This window comes from Tachypleus tridentatus, chromosome 1, assembly GCF_004210375.1.
Source record: "Tachypleus tridentatus isolate NWPU-2018 chromosome 1, ASM421037v1, whole genome shotgun sequence".
Lineage (NCBI taxonomy): Eukaryota > Metazoa > Arthropoda > Merostomata > Xiphosura > Limulidae > Tachypleus > Tachypleus tridentatus.
The window spans coordinates 115,529,329-115,544,088 of NC_134825.1; the positions used below are offsets into that span (position 1 = coordinate 115,529,329).

The 14,760-nt window shown below is 30.5% G+C and overlaps 1 protein-coding gene across 1 annotated transcript in view; it reads left to right on the top strand.

The window, feature by feature from the left end:
• Positions 1–14,760, top strand: part of TBC1D23 (TBC1 domain family member 23) — a 37,736-nt gene that overhangs the window by 449 nt on the left and 22,527 nt on the right. The window contains exons 2-7 of the mRNA XM_076448142.1: positions 6,916–7,024; positions 7,746–7,851; positions 8,819–9,023; positions 11,793–11,916; positions 13,067–13,191; positions 13,844–13,890. Coding sequence (XP_076304257.1) covers positions 6,916–7,024; positions 7,746–7,851; positions 8,819–9,023; positions 11,793–11,916; positions 13,067–13,191; positions 13,844–13,890 — 716 coding nt within the window. The remainder of the gene's footprint in view (positions 1–6,915; positions 7,025–7,745; positions 7,852–8,818; positions 9,024–11,792; positions 11,917–13,066; positions 13,192–13,843; positions 13,891–14,760) is intronic.

A 14,760-nucleotide genomic window follows, 5' to 3' on the forward strand; every position in this document is an offset into this window, starting at 1 on the left:
TAGCCAGTCTTTACCGTTTACGACTAATGATAACACTCTAGTACTAGTAATACTCTAATTTTTAGTTTTAGTATAGGCGTTACTGTGAATGTGTAGATTACATTTATTACTCAACTTAGTAAAATTAACATGATTAATTATCATTAATTATAAAACTGTCAGACATTTACTGGAACAAATATAAATTCAAGTGGTCTGTTGCTGTAATACTATAAGTTATAACTAATACATAACAATACTAGGGTTCTGCTACTGTGTTAAAAGAGTCAAGATGTTAACCTAATTATCGATATAATTTAAGTACGATTTACTTTCAACTTGATCATCATATTCTGATTGTGCGATAAGTTCAAATGTAGGCCTACATTTGTGATTATTCATTTGACAAAGTGACATAAATATGATAACCACATTTCAAGACTGTTTTTATGGAGTAACTTTGTAATTATAAGTTGTAACGGGTTTGAAAATTTTAAACAACAACTGCTTATTTTTTTTTATTTGCTGAATAATTTGATGTTTATTTGATTGTTTTAAAGCAATAGGAAAACAAGATTTGGTAAGAACTTGTTTTAATAAAATTAATTTAAAAGTGTATCTAAGTTGTTTTGTTGAATTTACTCAAAATAAATAATTTATTTACTTATATCCTTTGCTGTGATGTGCAGGTCTACAGATCTTCATTCATGCAGTTAGACAGTTACTGATTAGGTTAAAGAAATGTAACATAGAGGGAAAGAACTTTGTACTATGTGATCTTTGTCAGGTAAACTCTGAAGGAACTGTGCATAGTGTCAAACTGTACATACAAAACTCATTTGTGGTACAGCCAAAGTGGGGTAATTTAATATGGCTTCTGTTTCTTATCAAGGCAAAAAATGTGACAATCTTAATGAAATTGTTTGCTCTTGAAAACATAAAAGATTCTGAATGAAGTGTTGACATTTGTTAAGGGAAGTGATATAGTGTTGATACATCATATTAAAGGAGAAAATTATTGGAATGGCAGTTACGATTTAAATTTTGGTATGTTAAGAGTCATGTTATCTAAGAAAGTGTTATTTTCTTACAGGATGGTTGTTTTTAAAGTTATTTTCCATCAAATGTGGTGGGTACAGTAAATGTAATGGAAGGCTTCATAAGTATTTAATTGGTACGGGCTGTTATTAGTTTACTTTTGTTTAGTATAATGGAAGAAACAACCTTGATGGGTCAGTAGGCCCTTTGTTGTTGTCTGTAAATGTTAAAATTAGAAAAAAACTATGAGACACTTAATTTTTGGGGTAGTGAAAATCACAGAAAAACAAAACTGTCCATTCTATTGATAAATCTCACTCAAAAGTTTGGAGAAAGTGTCTTTTTAAATTATTTAATATTCTAAATCTTAAACAGAATAACTCACGTTGCTCACATTAATGAAATTATATACAGTAAGTTGATATCTCTAACTGTATTCAGGAAGTTGAGGTATTATTTATTAAGCTGTATACTTGGAGTAAAATTAAAAGTGAAATTTGCAGTTGGTATAATCTGGAACACACGTAGATAACTATTAACTTGTTACAATATTGAAGAAAAGCATCACGACACAATGGTAGATCAGCCACACTAGCCATAAAATTGGTGCTCTAAAAACTGACAAAAATTTAGGGTTTGATTATAACAAGTAATTATGTCTTTACATATTACAAATTAAATGTCACATGAAACACTGGAGTTTTGGTCTTATATTAGAGGGAACGTTGACTTATTGGAGTCAGTTTAAGAGTGGAACTAGTGAAATTCTGGAAAAGTTTTACAGAGAATAAAATCTCTCAATTTATTCTCTATTAAGGAAAGAAGGGTAAGAGGTGGTGTTCTTAAGGCTTACCATACAATACCAGATTATCTGGAGAACTAATGGGATAGGCCTCTGATTCAGTATTATATATTGTAAAAATAATTGGATGAGAAAATTCAGAAAAGACAGCTTTATGTTTCTAACAGGGTGAAGCCCTTACAGAATGAGTTGCCATCGGCAGTTGTGAAGGGCAGTAATTTACAGAAATTTAATGAGGAACTTTGACATATTTTTATTATGTGTGAAATTAATTCTGCTTAATTATATGTATATTTTTAAAATATATAATTGTGAAATAATACTTATAAAATGTGAAAATAAGAAAGGACTGTTTTATAAGTAACTCCACACATTATGCTCCGTTTCAGATCGTAGCATACAAACATTGATAGTCTGTTCACCCGTTCCTTTGATTCTGTAGATGTACTTATAAAACACCCAAGAATATTAATAATGCTGCTTAATTACCAAATAGAGTATGATTACTGACATAAAACAAAACTGATCATGTGTTGGTCTGTAAAGCAAAGCTTTTATATACAGGTTTTTAAATGATTTTAGAACAATAATCTAAAGTAACTTTTTCTTTCTCATCTCTCTTGTCTTGGTGTAGGGGGCCAGTGCTGTTCAAGCATTATTACTGCTCCTTTTACAAGACATTGTTAAGTTTTGGTCAATGAACATAGCTTGTGAATCAACTTTTTAGAAATCATAATTGAAATTTCTCGACACACAACACTTTTTACCAAAAGAAAATATCTTCAAATGCACTATTTTGTATTTACTATAATTCAAGGGCTTTTAACCCTATATATAGGTGGGGTCAAAAGCATATGAAGTTAATTTTCAAGAAATTAATGTGTGAATAAACTTGGCAACATAATGTAGTTAAATCAAATTTTAATTTTAACAAGAATATACTTAAATTCTCAGTTTTTTCTTCTGTGTATCACACGGCACATTTATTCTAAATTATACAATTAAACATTCTTTTCACCCTTATTGACTCAAGTTTTGATGCAGATTACAAACTTGTAAGATGGTTGTGACTGAAATAGAAACCAGAAACTCAAACCCATTTGCCACATTTTTTCACATACTGTCTTTTAAGAAGTTCAGTAATTCTCTCTGACATTTGTTAATACATTATTTAAATTAATACAAATGGAATATTTCAATTTACTGAATTATATATAATGTTAGATCATTCTGACAACAAGTCTGTATTATTCAGGCTACAGATCACTAGCTTCACCTCAAATATGGTGAGGGAAATACTTTGATTTTCATATCTTAGCTTGAAATACAGTTGAATGAAAATAGTCATGGGACATTGTTTACTTTGTTTGTGTTTTAAACTGAATGTTTGAAATAAATAAAAATTCAATATTTATTAACAACTGTACCAAAAATTAGGGTTAACATTTATCAAGACTTCAAATTAGGAAAAAAAAAGTATAAGACTTGCACGAAAGTGTTAATTTTGTGTTATTTATTTAGTGTTATGAAGGTAGCTAAAATGTACTAATTATAAACATACAAGATTATATATATATATATAAAAATTTCTCAGTGATGTCATGTGTGCATGAGCTTCATGTATTTAGTTTATCCTGACTAGCTATATCACTGCTAAGTGATTTATTTTTTAAGCAGGCTTAGTTGTTAAATGTGGTTCTAATATAAAAATAAATAAAACGGGTGCAGACTTAGGTTGTTGAAGAGAAATAATTTATTACAATCTGCTGTCATTCAAGAAAGAAGAAATGGAGTAATTTATATTTCTTTGTGTCAGTTAGAAGGTCGGTCAAATTAATCGATTCTGTATAGTGTTAGAGTAGAAAATGTAAAGCTTTATTTGAAAACAAGAACTGGATATTACTTTATGAAGCCTTGAAGGCCATGTAATTGAAATATGAATCTGTAAGATTAAAAAAGTGTTTTTAATATTAAAAATAATGTAACACTCGCACTAGTCTGAGTCACATGACTAAAGTAAATTCAGAAACAGATCTTAAGTAGACATACTTTATTAAAAATTCTTATTTTGTGTGTACAATATATGTTTGATATTTGCAAAAAGTATACCAAATTAGATGAATTATAGAATTCATAGTGAACATTAGTTATGTGTGTACAACATGCTTGTGTTGTTTGCAGAAGTTTACAAACAATACAAGCTAGGTTCAGTGGACCCTGTGTACACAAGTTAAAAAATATTCATCCAAGTCATTTTACAATACCTCAATTTCCTTAGCACTGCTAGAAGTGCCCCAGAGTTTAATGTCACCTGCAAATTATACTAATTTACTATTTATGCCCCTATCAGTATCATTAATCTGAATTTTAAAAAAAGCAAATTCTCAACTATTGATGTCTGAGATATAAAAGTCCAGTCAAAGTGTAATGCTTTGTTTCCCATATAACCAGCTTTAATCTAAGTATTCAGTCTTTTGCCAATTCCTACTGATATAATTTTTGTACCCAAGACAAGTACAGTAATATTTGTTTCCTAAATCCATGTTGGCTTTCATTTATGACATGATTTTGCAAAGCTTCTTTCGTAAGGTTCTACAGCTATTCTCACTACAGAAGTAGTTCTAAAAACTTATAATTGAAAGTAGAGAAGAAACTGTTACAACTTGTCAACTACACGTAACTGGTGTGTAATTTACAGGCAACTCTTGTCATCATTTACCTGGAAAAAAAAAAACTTGCATATATTTTGTTTGACCTACTTTAGAGCCCTGGGGAGAGCTTATTTTGGTCTTGCTGGTTTATTTATTTTTAATCCTTTAGTTTTTCTAATAACCACCTGTGGAGTAATATTAATTCAATTCTAGTAATTCCCGTAGAATGCTCAGGGCCAGGAATATTGCTATAATTTTTTCTTATAACAACAATGGAGAAGGATACATTTAAAAATTTATCTATATCACAGTTTTCAAAAACAAAAATCTTGCCATCTGCATCTTTCAAGAACTTTGTGCCCATTTTAATATTTTATTTACCTTTAATGTATTACTTCCCTTTCTTGTTTTTAGGCACATGCCTATCTTGAACAAAAAAATTATTTCTAAATACTTCCCAGACCTGTCTCACACACCTTTTAATTCAATATCCCAAGTAAGTAATGGTAAGACTTGTCTTGTGGCTTTGTGAAAATTAGTAACTAAAAGTTTGTCATTTAATCTCAGCTTGTAGCAAGAGCTGAAACCTAATTTTACACTGATCACTCTACTCCGAATCCTTCCTCCAATAAACATTTGCTACTATATTCACACAGTAATTAACTATGAACCTTAAGTGGTATTCACTCTCCTTGGTAAAGAAACACATCTTAAATTTAGAGAAATCTCTCTTACTTGTCATTCAACTCAGTAAAGTCACAGTCAATGTGTGTGTGTGAAGTAAGATTACCATAGTTCTTGCATTAGTGATATTATTAGTTGCAAGTTAATAACTTGAGTTTTAAGCTTGTATCATCATTTTCTTTCTTTGATCAATGGCCCATAGCAACTGCTTGATGAAAACAAACTGTTGATTGTAACCTATACAGTATTGGATTTATAGGCCCACTAATTATGAGCTGTAAATCTTTGTTGAAAAATGTCAAAATTCTGTCAGTCTTGGCCTTCATGTTGTCATCTCCAGTTTACCAGTTCTCCATGAAACATTTTAATCAGGACTAATATATCAAATCCATTTCAAGATTGATAACCAAATCCAGCAAACTATAAACCAGAAATTCTTTTGTTAAAGCAGTTATTAAAAGCCCACTTTAGTCTTCAAGAGCTGGGTGAAGGGGATACCAGTATCCGTGAATACCCCAGTTGGGGAAGGTTTCCCTTTAAAAGTAAATACACACTACAAATATCTATATATAAAAACAACATACTGATTCAATCTATTGACTACTGTGTTTTATCTCTTATAATGCACAACATTTCATACATTATTTAATAAGTCACCCTATTTGTCTCTTAACAAGTCTATCACTATGAAATAACTTATAATTGAAAAGTGAATTTTACTGTCACTATTTTCAAATGTAAGCAAGTTTCAATGGTTCCTATTTTAAATACTTAAGTCATTTATTTTATCCTGAATACTCTTGAAATTAGAATTACAGTAACTGTTGTATTTGTAAAATCATTGCTTAGTATGTTCTTTTTTTTTTTCCCAAATTCTCAAGCTAGCCTTTCACGTTATTCATGAGCTCTCTCATCACTACAAATTTTGTTTAATTCATTTTTTATGGATGTAGATAGGACTTCCCTAAACATCCTATAAGGTAACATGCTTAAATGGAGCTCATCTCTAGAAAATAATTCACCCTTACCCTGAAAACTGTAATCACAGGTTCAACCAGCCCACCTGTTGCTCTAAGCATATCCTTGGTAAAATTTTCTCCAGAAGTCTCAAGAGATTAATTGGTCATCACAAAGAAAGATAACAGTTCCTTTAACCTCTACACTTTAGCCATATCCAGAAAATGTGACAGTTTCCTTTGTCTCTACAGTTTAGTCAGCCTTGTTCAGGTAATGATATAATTAAACTTAACATGTATCAGTTAAATAGGCCTACCACATTAAAGAATGGGAGCTACTATGAACATTTGATCCAGTTTATAATTATTATGAACTAGGATTGGTACTTGTCACTTTTTTCAGGAAGACTACAATCTCGTGTCCATAAGCAATTTCTTCATGTCTCACTTAAACATATCTATGTTTATTTGTTGTTGTTTTTCCATGACATTTTTCATCATTCTAAAGCCAGCTTTATCTAGGCTCAGTAGAAAATTGTTTACTCTTTGTAAATTTGAGCATAATTATAAGATAAAAATAAATCTTGTTTTCTCTTAATTCTTTTAAATGTAGAAAGTAGATATTGTGGTTTTAGCAACTTTTGTGTTTTTTATTCTGTCAGTGTTCAGTGATAAAACAGAAATATTAGGTTTTGTTTTTTTACTCAGTGTTCAGTTATAAAACAGAAATATTAGGTTTTGTTTTTTTACTCTGTCAGTGTTCAGTGATAAAACAGAAATATTAGGTTTTGGTTGTTTTTTTCAGGATTTTAGAACTTGAAAGCTTACTTTTAACTGACTGTGACCTTGATGATATTCGGAAAGTTTGCAATGGAAAGACAATTCCTGAAAACCTCCGAAGTGAAGTTTGGTTGGTAAGACGAGTAGTGTTGTAATAATTCTGTTTATTTATTAACTAACTAGTTATAGAATATTTCATATTAATTCAAAAAGTATTTTGAATTTAGAAGTAGTACAGTAAATGGGAAAATATTTTGTATGTTTGTGTTTAGATTTCTCAGGTGTTTTCTACAAAAAATAAATAAATGGATAAAAATTTTTTTTTAATTTTCAGTAAAATTAGATATATGTAATGTTCAAAAAGGTTCAGTGTTTGCTGTTGCTAGAATGTATAAAAATTAACTACAAAATATTAATTGTTTTGAGATGTATTGATTAGATAAATAATCTTTTATGAAAATTACAATTGCTCCTTGGAACCCAGACAAAATATGGAGTGTTAATTTTGTATTATATATTAAGTCATGTAAAACATATAGTTGTATGTGCATATATGTACAGGGTGTTCGGAAAGTCACTGTGCACTTGTATATTTATTAACAGACATGTTTCAGTATAGAATACAGGAGGTAAATATGAATGACAATTATAAACAATGTTGAAAGTGACCCCCGCTGGCATCAATACAGGCTTGGATCCTTCTTATTTTGTTTCTAAACACTGCTGTCAGTAGCTGGCTTGAATTAGACTAAATAGACATATGATTACAAAACTGTACAGTGACTTCCTGAACACTGTGTTTATTTCACATTTAAAGTTAATTAAGAAGTTAATTTCCCATCTTGAAAATTACAGGTGTGTTTAGGCTTAAGAGGCAAGGAAGAGTATACCGAAGTAAGTGATGAAATTTATGACCTTCCAGAACAGACTACTATTAGAAAAGATTGTCAAGTTATTGTTGGTGAGTGGCTGTTATTAATATGTAAGCCTAAACGGATTGAACATGAATTAATCAGTCATTTTCGGCTAAGGGCTATACGGCCACTTTGTTCCTCTCTATCACTTGCAGCTATTTCTGCTGTTTTGTTCTGTAAAATAAAATATTTAGTACTAAATAATTGCAAAAAAAAAGCATGTTTTCTCACCATAAAAAATAGTCATTGGATTAACGAAAGTGTAAATACCCTAGCACAGCTCAGTGTTTGGTTTTATTCAGTGTTATCATTTTGTATATGATACGTGACATTTGTAGACTTATGCAAATATAGTCTTTTAATTTTAAAGTTAATTGTAGTTTTTAAATTTTTGTCTGTGCAAAAAGGTTGTAAAACAGATTGAAAAGATACAGTTTCACATATTAACTGAAACTTTCTTCTCTCTAGCTGCATTAGTTGTGATCATTACTTAGGGCAGACTGAAGAATATTTTGGATTGATTTATTTTCATGTTTCAGACAGGTTTAATTATTAAATATTTAAGATATCTGTATTTCCATTATTCCAGACAAAAATATTCCAAACTTATTGATTTTTGTAAAAAGTATATTAATTCAGCCAAGTTCTTTGAAATGCTGATCTAGCAAAGGGTGTGTAATTTTTTAAGATTCCTTCCTCAAATATGATGTATTTTATTCCATATTTGGTAGAATCAGGTTTCATTGTTTGGTAAATTATAAGTACCAGATTTACCATTTCCTATTCTTTTTGGCCTTTAACTGTTAATAAATTCCTAAATGTTTACAGCACTGTATATCTATACTTGTGAAATAATTACCGTAACTATGGTGTTTAAATGTTTGAGTGAATGTGTGCTTAGTTGGGTTTAATACATAATGCTGTACCTCTTATTATTATTGTGATGTTGAGTTTAGCATTTGGCTGAAACTGTGGATTCTGTTAATAGTTTCTTAATGTTCTCTAATTTTGTAGACAGGCTGGGAAATGAAGAAGAAGATAAACTTTCAGTAATAAGTGACTTAGAATCAGTGCTAACAAAATACAGTAAAACAACTGGAATCGGTTATTCCTCGGACAATGGATGGTTGGAAGTTCTTGAACCTCTACTTTCTCTACGGCTGCCAAGTTCACAGCTCTATGAATATTTTCGAGCCATCCAAAACATTTACATTCCAAAGTAAGTTAGTCGTAAACAGTACTTTTGAAAATTCGGTATCGGTAAAGATGGGAGTATTTGGAAATTTCTGTTTGTATTTGATAACAGTGCGTCACTTCTGTGGTTACACCAACTCTTAACAGTCAAGTAAAACTGTGTTTACGTCTATATGGTATGTTTTAAAAGACTAGAACAGAAGTAATGTATTGTTAACTAATATGTGTTAGTGGGGTTTATTTAAAAACTTTGGCAGCCCAGTGGCTAAAAGCAACAAGTCTGAAAACTTATGACACTAAAAAGCAAGTTTCTGTGCTCAAGTTGGACCAAGTACGGATAATTCAGTGTGTTGATTTACACATCTCAAATGTATTTCCAAAAACCATAAACCAAAACAGAATAATAATAATTACTGATTAATTAATAGATATTTGAAATTATTTAAGTTATTGCTTGCTTACTAGTTATCTGGTCATTTTGATGAACCTTGTAACCAGAAAATTATATACGGCTGCCAAGTTCACAGCTCTATGAATATTTTCGAGCCATCCAAAACATTTACATTCCAAAGTAAGTTAGTCGTAAACAGTACTTTTGAAAATTCTGTATCGGTAAAGATGGGAGTATTTGGAAATTTCTGTTTGTATTTGATAACAGTGCGTCACTTCTGTGGTTACACCAACTCTTAACAGTCAAGTAAAACTGTGTTTACGTCTATATGGTATGTTTTAAAAGACTAGAACAGAAGTAATGTATTGTTAACTAATATGTGTTAGTGGGGTTTATTTAAAAACTTTGGCAGCCCAGTGGCTAAAAGCAACAAGTCTGAAAACTTATGACACTAAAAAGCAAGTTTCTGTGCTCAAGTTGGACCAAGTACGGATAATTCAGTGTGTTGATTTACACATCTCAAATGTATTTCCAAAAACCATAAACCAAAACAGAATAATAATAATTACTGATTAATTAATAGATATTTGAAATTATTTAAGTTATTGCTTGCTTACTAGTTATCTGGTCATTTTGATGAACCTTGTAACCAGAAAATTATATACGGCTGCCAAGTTCACAGCTCTATGAATATTTTCGAGCCATCCAAAACATTTACATTCCAAAGTAAGTTAGTCGTAAACAGTACTTTTGAAAATTCGGTATCGGTAAAGATGGGAGTATTTGGAAATTTCTGTTTGTATTTGATAACAGTGCGTCACTTCTGTGGTTACACCAACTCTTAACAGTCAAGTAAAACTGTGTTTACGTCTATATGGTATGTTTTAAAAGACTAGAACAGAAGTAATGTATTGTTAACTAATATGTGTTAGTGGGGTTTATTTAAAAACTTTGGCAGCCCAGTGGCTAAAAGCAACAAGTCTGAAAACTTATGACACTAAAAAGCAAGTTTCTGTGCTCAAGTTGGACCAAGTACGGATAATTCAGTGTGTTGATTTACACATCTCAAATGTATTTCCAAAAACCATAAACCAAAACAGAATAATAATAATTACTGATTAATTAATAGATATTTGAAATTATTTAAGTTATTGCTTGCTTACTAGTTATCTGGTCATTTTGATGAACCTTGTAACCAGAAAATTATATACGCTGTAACTCTGAATTTGCTTATTGTAGCTTCACAAAGTTTTAACTAGCTGTTAGTGAATGTTACGAGTCTGATGTACAGAAAACATCAGAATTTGTAATGAGGTACTGTAACAAAGAAGTGTTTCTGAATTTGGGGATACCGTGAAAATTGTCTTATTGTATGAATTTTTATTGGGAAAATAAGATAGTGAAATTTGTACACATTTTCTGAAAGCAACATACAATAGATTATTTCCTGAAGTTTATTAGCATAATAATCATAGAACAAATATATAACTACCTTTTTTGAAGGATGTTAGTATACACTTATTATATATTACATAGAGCATTATGTATAGTTAGTAAATACAGATAGAGTTGGGTATAAACAAAATAAATATATGAAATGAGCTGAAGAGTCCAGAAAATAAAGTCCATAAAACATTTTGAGTATTATTATATACAACTTAGGTATAGCCCATCAAAAATAATAGGGCAACTGCTACCACCCCTACCAATTAATGTGGCCTAACTTTATATTTCACAGCTAGTTGAAATAAATAAATTTTGCAAAATCAAGCTTTACCAACAAAGAGGCAGAAAAAGTGAAGATGAAGCAGTCAAATGTTGGTAAATTCCTCCATGAGCCAATCAAAATTGAGGTCATTTATGAAATAAATTCATGTGGTATTCATAGAATAATTATTGGTAAGAATCAGCTAGATTAACAGCTTCTGTTATATAGAAACACCAGTGTGTTTTTGTAACAGTATATATGAATGTTTTTTATGTTAGTCTATTTGGACCACAAAACATGAAAAATATTTGTTGATTTCTTAATTTAGAGTCCTCGTTAATTAAACAGGTTTGTTTTTATTGTCAAAATCAGTGACAATTTAACAAAAAGATATTTTTTGTATCTTATTTTTGTAAGAATAAAATGTGGAGAACTACTTTGTGATCATTTTAACCTCAAAAGTCGTTTATCTAAAATATTTTTACTTAAGACTTTTTTTATTTGTACTGTTTATTACATCTTGCAGCTGTTAGCAGTTTAAGATTTATAAACAAACATTAGGTTTAAGCAGTACATTTATACCGTTCGTGGTCATGAGACTTAATTAAAATGTGTGTTTAGATTCAGAGATCAGAGGTGGTGTTTTACACCAAGAAATGTAGTGAAAAACAATAATGGCTGTTTGTGCATTTTAGGTACTATGGTCCAGATGGTCAGCTTTTTCACATGCTGAGGCTCTTGCTGCAGTACCATGACCCACACCTTTGCTCTCTACTTGATACCAAGAGGGTTACCCCTGATTGTTATGCTTCACATTGGGTTAGTACATTGTTTGCCATACTTTTAGGCTGCTGGTTCGTTTATAGTTGTTTGTCTGTGATGAGAAGTTTCACGCTTACCAACTTTAAATCCCAATAAAACATTTCAGGAGTCTTTGGTACATCCAAAGGTGATCCTACAACCTCTTGTTTTCTTAATACTTAATTTTTGTCACTTTGACAACTTGCTACTGCTTTAGTGCTAGTCCCACCAATCATATGAAGTCTGAAATAAATCTTTCATCAACCATTTGCACTTTTATCTCTTAGATGTAAAGGTTTAAGTTACAGGTGTTACACTGAGTTATTACCCATTTGCTGGTGTATATATGATTGTATGTGATCACTTTCATATTTTACACCATATTTTGCAGTGACATTTACGAGATAGAAGTGTATGAAGATAGCTAATATGTTGGTTTAATAAATACGGGCATTTGATTTAAATGTATGTGCATGTTAAGAATTTTAAACAAACACTAGAATTACAATTCCCCAGTTTTTACTGTCTCTGTATGATTGAAGAGGGAAAAAAACAGTTAAAAACAATAGTTTTCAGCATGTACAAAGACTTTGGTTAGAATAAACTGATGTGGTAAAATTATGTTCTGTCTTGTTTAAATTATGTGGATTTCCTTGTTTCACTGTTTACTGTACATGGCCATTTTGACTTCCATTGCTTGTACACAAATAAGACCACTTGAACTCATTTGTTCAGATGTGTTAGCATGAGAAAGTTTATTTGTGTAGAGTAAATTATTTATCTTAAATATTTCTTTAAAGGATTGTTTATGCGGCTATAGTTAATAAATATTGAAATATAGAAGTTAAATGTTGTAATAATATTTTAACGTGAGTTCAAATGAAACTTTAATTTTATGTGTCCGAAACCCAAAGTATAACTGCTATGTCTTTAGTCTGTGCAGTGTTTTGCATTGTTGGAAGTCTGTCTTGCTGTTTTTTAATACAGTGAAGAAATTAAAATTGCCAAACCTAAATCATGCCAATCCTCCAGATACACCAGAATTATTATATTTCAATGTGAATACAATGTAGATAAATCTATGGAAGTCGTTATTTCAGTAATTATCTATATGGCAATAAATACAGTGGAAAATTGATATGTACAATAACTATCACAATATTTATAGTTTCGTAGCTTGTTTTCTGCAACCTGTAATCTGGAAGTGACACTGGCTATATGGGATATCTACTTCCAAGTTGCTGACCGGTTTTTAATCCTGTTTCTTAGTCTCGTTATTCTAGTCAATGCCAAGTAAGTTTAAAAACTTCTCTCAGTTCAAGTAAAGTGTAGATGTTAAAAGAAAATTTCAAAATGCCTAAGATATCCTACGTGATGTGTGTAAAATGATGCTGTTACTGTTCATGAAGTCTGAACTATTGAAATTATTAGACTTCCTAAATGTCGTATTTCTGCATAATGACAAAACGTGATTGTTCCACTAGAACCAAAAGTATTTGTTTAGCGTTGTTTTCACAGAAGTTAGTTTCGTATTCAGCAACTTAGGAAATTTATGATATCAAAATGTTTCTTTTCGATATAGGTTGTTCCTGTTCTTTTATCATAATATTCAGGAAGAGCAAAAAAGAGAAAGTATTGTAATAACTTAAATTTTGTGCTTTGTAGTTTCAATGATAAATGTTGAACTACTTTTTCCACGTGTCTCGTGATATTAATACACCTTTTAAATCCCAGTTATTTATTACTGCTAAACAAAGATATTTTACTGTGTGTTTTAAACACATTGTTTGGGTCACAAACAAATGATTTTGAAATGTGTAACTAAATGTTTTTATTTTGGAATAATAAATTGTTGGGGTTTAAAAGGTGTATTATTGATAAATATAATTTCAGTCACTACACTATTTATAACAATATTTTCTGATCAAAAAATGTCATTGGACAGGGAACAGATTTTAACAATGAAGGAAGAGCCAAGACATGCTTTAATAGGTAAGTTGAAAAACATTTCAAATTTGTTACATCGATAGGGAATAAATGAATGGGCATCCTTGGTTAGGCCTAAAACTTGGATTTAGTCGAGACAGTCGTAGTGTTTAGAAATTCACTTCCTACCTCTAGAATAATAATAAAAGTAAAAGGAGGTTAACATAAGGATTACAATGTACTTTAAAATGTAGTCGACTGTACATGACAAGGCATTTAAATGAAAACTGTTGCACTGATGACACCTGAACACAAGTATCTTTTAGCATTACTTGATAGTTGTATGTAATATTTACCTGAAATAAAAGAGTCCAAATTCAATCCATTATAGCTGAATTTCTTGCTTATTTTGTAATTGTTTACTGAAACTGGTTCATTAAGTGAGAATCAATTCATACAGCCATCATATTCTGAGAACATTCCAGTGAGAATTCTTAGATTGTATTAGAGAAAAGTTGTATATTTGAAAGTTAAATGTTTTACTGTTTATTGATCCAGATGTGTAAGATTCACTTTTAAAATGGATTTAACTAACTATGAACTGGAAAGTGTTTTTATCAGTGCACTCCATCCAAGTTTCACTGATTCCTGTTATATCACAGACTTCCATTCTTTATTCTGTGTTTTGTTTCTCATACTTCTGGTGTTGCATTTAGAGAAACTAACTTGTTCTTTAGTCCTGATTGAATTATCTCTGAAGATATTTTTTGACTTCCTGTGTTCAAAGGGTCAATGCTTTCATGCCTTGTGACAACAAAACAAATTGCATTTTTCAAGCCATTTCTGTGTCATAATGTTAACATCAAAACCATTATTTGATTTGACCAAGCTGCCCAAGAAATAATAATGGGTGTTGTTGACTTAGCTGTGTTTCTT